This window comes from Egretta garzetta, unplaced genomic scaffold (genome assembly GCF_000687185.1).
Source record: "Egretta garzetta isolate BGI_Z169 unplaced genomic scaffold, ASM68718v1 C9074274, whole genome shotgun sequence".
Classification (NCBI taxonomy): Eukaryota; Metazoa; Chordata; class Aves; order Pelecaniformes; family Ardeidae; genus Egretta; species Egretta garzetta.
The window spans coordinates 1-3,879 of NW_009269958.1; the positions used below are offsets into that span (position 1 = coordinate 1).

The 3,879-nt window shown below is 37.1% G+C and overlaps 1 protein-coding gene across 1 annotated transcript; it reads left to right on the forward strand.

The window, feature by feature from the left end:
* Positions 1–214: 214 nt before the first annotated feature.
* On the forward strand, positions 215–3,478 carry LOC104133974 (nicotinamide phosphoribosyltransferase-like; the record flags this gene model as incomplete). Its single annotated transcript, XM_009647452.2, has 4 exons — positions 215–332; positions 2,229–2,357; positions 2,817–2,975; positions 3,342–3,478. Coding segments are annotated over 4 exons (543 nt in total), but the record flags the coding sequence as incomplete, so codon positions are not given.
* Positions 3,479–3,879: the final 401 nt, after the last annotated feature.

Below are 3,879 nucleotides of genomic sequence, written 5' to 3' on the forward strand. Positions count from 1 at the left end.
CCCTTTTGTTTAAAAATGTGTCAGTCTTCAAGTAATTGTAAGCATCTCTTCTCAGTAAAAGCAGCAGATTGACTAATAACATTCATGAGAACTGTTCTAATCTCTGCAGATTAATTAAATGCCAAGTTTCATTGTGGGTTCTAGTGAATGGATATTTTTGACATTCGAAAACACAATTTTTCGTTCTTTGCATTTTCCCCTGGATACCCTGACTGTATGTGTTTTATGGTGGCATCTGTCTGAATGCATCTGGATGCCGTCTTGCAACCAGGGTGGACCATAAGGTGTGCAAGAGAAGTGAATTTCAACTAAATGTTGCAAAAGGCAGCAAGGTAAATAAACCCCCTTTTTTCTAAAAGGGAGCTACAGAGAGGTTTGTAGTGGACTTGAGTCCATTTCAAATAACTACAGATATGAATTCAATCCATATTTGTGTTTAAACTACATTATACATTGTGAACTGCTCTCATCTGTATTTAAAGTGATCTTGATCCCTCTTTGGCTAAGCTGAATTAATACCCTTTTTATGCCGCATGTCTGTCCACACTTGAGTTTTAACATGGTTTAACTAATTCCGTTGAACTTCTGTTCCAAAAGAACTCTTTCTGCGTATCCTTGTATACATTGTTTATTCCTTTGTCAGATTTTCTTGTTAAAATTATGCATGTATATAACCAAACGTGATTTCCACTTCTTGATCTTAAATGCTGATGGTTCTCAAACTGGAAGTGTATGTACCCTTTGGGTCTTTGTATGCCCTTATAAGCACACAGAGACCCTGCTTCTGCTCACTGGATTCCTGTGCATATTCACATACCTGCCGCTGTTTGCTCTCTGGCTCTGTTACCTAATGTGTAGTGTTAGGTAAAGTGGAGGGAGCAACCGCTGGATGAGTGAAGTGCCAAAATGAATTTGAAACATACACCGTGAATGTGCACCAAGAGTAGATGAATGAGTAAATACTGATGGGGTGAAGGGGTGGAAGAGAGGAATGGACTACCTGGAGAACGAGGGCATGGTGTAATAAGAGCTGGAAGTTGGCAGGAATTGATGATGAGTGATAGAGATGTAAACCCTGGATTTTACAAGTTGATTCTACGTAAATATTTTGAAAAGAGCTATAATACAGTGCCATGGCATGACCATATTGCTTTCTTCTGTGGACAAAATCAATGCCTATAGCAACTCTGAAATGTTTTGGTTTTTCACTTAACTATGCTTTTGTCTGCACTGAATCATTAATAAATTATTCTGAGCCTTTTTGAAGGCTTCGTTGTCCTTTGTTAATCCAGAACAGACATCTCCAAGTCCAACGGTTAACTCCCATGTGATATATAAACACAGTTTGCTTCAGCATATTACACTTGCGAAGAAACTTTTAAACTGTAGTGTAGAAGAGGCACTGGAGAATACGTTTTGATGCTACTTAGGAATCTGCGTAATGTCTCTGAATTGATGCAATTTTTCTGGCCTTTAAGGAATATCTCATGAGAAGCTTTCTGTCAAAAAATACTAACATACAAAACATTTTAAATATTTTCAGTTTAGCTTGCAGAGCTCTGTCAGAAAGTTATAATTACTCTTCCAGAGTTGCTGTTTGCAACTTAGTCTTTTTCAAAAGGCATATTTCACACAATGTTTAGTCCTTTGGGGATGAAGGACTGAATTTAACAAAAGAGTGACGCTTCAAGATTGGATTTCATGTTTAGTGAATATCTGAGATGATAAAATATTCTTTAAAATAGATATTAAATGAATCCTAATAAATTAAGAAAGCACACATCTATACTAAGCAAAACTAGAGAGTTTTTGAAGGCCTAGATAATAGCTAAACTTTTTTTAGCTTATGTCATATGAAAGCACTGAAGAAAACTGAGTAGCAAATGTTTCTTGTTCCGTGGTTAGAACTTATGTATCTTTATAGAATATTTAAGCCTTCCTGGCTTAAGCACAAGGAATACAACTGATAACCATCATTTGGTTTGATAAAAGAGACTATTTTCTGTTACAGGATTTTCTTCCTTTTTCGATAAATATGGATTTTTTTTTTTATTTATATGGGCTGGTGGGTATGCAAACAAACCAAATTATTTTTAGGGTTGAAAGAAATAAAGAAGAAAGCTTTATCAATAAACTCATAGCCTGAGTTTTATCCATTGCAGTCAAATAAGAGAAAGGTAGGTCCTAATCTTTCCTCTTGTCTGACAATATTACTGTTTCTTACACAGAAATATGATGGCCACCTTCCTATAGAAATAAAGGCTGTTCCTGAGGGCTCTGTAATTCCCAGAGGAAATGTTCTTTTCACAGTAGAAAACACAGATCCAGAGTGCTACTGGCTCACAAATTGGATTGAGGTCAGTTTGGGAAATTTAACATGTTTTTTTTCCTAAGTAAAAATTAATGCACTTAAATAAATGCTGAATCCTCATTGGTTTAAGGGGAATCTTTGGCAGCTTTCATTGTCTGCTTTAAGTAAGCCTAGATTCTCACACAGACCTTTTGCCTCTACCTGGCAAGAGATTGTAATAATTTTACAGGAAATTCACATTGGTACTTTCATCCACGAGGAAAGGAGGATGGAGGGAGTTGTGTCTTGGGAGTGATAACTCCTGAGATGGTCAATACCTGGCCTACCTTCTAAAGTATTACACAGGCTAATTACTTTAGCCCTAAAGCAAACTGTTGGAGGCATCAGTACTTTCTGAATGGGCAATGAAAATAAATAGACCTTTTTGTGCCTGATTAAATGCCAAGTGGGGATTTTTGAGTCCTAAGCAAACATACACCTAATAATGTGATGGGTTTTGTTTTAGACTATTCTTGTGCAGTCATGGTATCCAATCACAGTGGCTACAAACTCTAGAGAGCAGAAAAAGATTTTGGCCAAATATTTGCTAGAGACTTCTGGCAGCTTGGAAGGACTGGAATATAAACTGCATGACTTCGGCTACAGAGGAGTTTCTTCACAAGAGGTAATACTACTTGTCTAATAATTTGAGAAGTCTAATTGTTCTTAACCATAAAGGATTGTAGCATGTATCTGTTAACAGTTGTGTCCCTGTTCAGCAGTGAAATTGTGAATGCGTGGAGCTCTGTGTTTGGACTTACTGTCGAGGGGGGAGATCTGGAGTGAGGGGTGGGTATGTGTCTGAACCCTGAGCATCAGGCTGGGAGAGCTTTTTCCTATATGGAAGCTGTCTTTGCCCTGTAGGTACACGAAGAGGGTATTGGCGAAACAGGAACTGAGTCAGAGTTTTGCTATTCGCACTAGTGCCAGGCGATGACTGGATTTAGGCTTCTTTTTTTGGCGTGGCAACTGAAAGTTGCTTCTTTTTCAGACTGCAGGAATAGGAGCTTCAGCTCATTTGGTAAACTTCAAAGGAACAGACACTGTAGCAGGAATTGCGTTAATTAAAAAGTACTATGGTACAAAAGATCCAGTTCCAGGATATTCTGTTCCAGCTGCTGAACACAGGTAAGATACTGGGCTATTAAAACCTTTTTAAAAATAGCTTAACAAAATATATTTTTTTCTTATCCATCTTTGAAATATTAAACTGTGTCACTTAGATCATACAGCATTAGCCATGACTGATCCAGCTGTTGAGGCTGAAGTTCAATACTGGTGCTTCTGTATGTTCTAGGGGCACAACAGTGGCACGGTTGCTCTTAACTATAAATGTGTTTTAAATGTTTTTAACAGCTTTCTTATGAGAGTCTAAGTAAATTTGGATGATTCTTTTTAGAATAGACTTGAAGGCTTACAGGTTAAAGTAGTTATTGAGGAATCACATTATGAACTTGTAGATTTAGTTTTAAACATAAAATCATAAAATGAAAAAACATGTAAGTTGCAATTTTGGACTCTCCCAGATC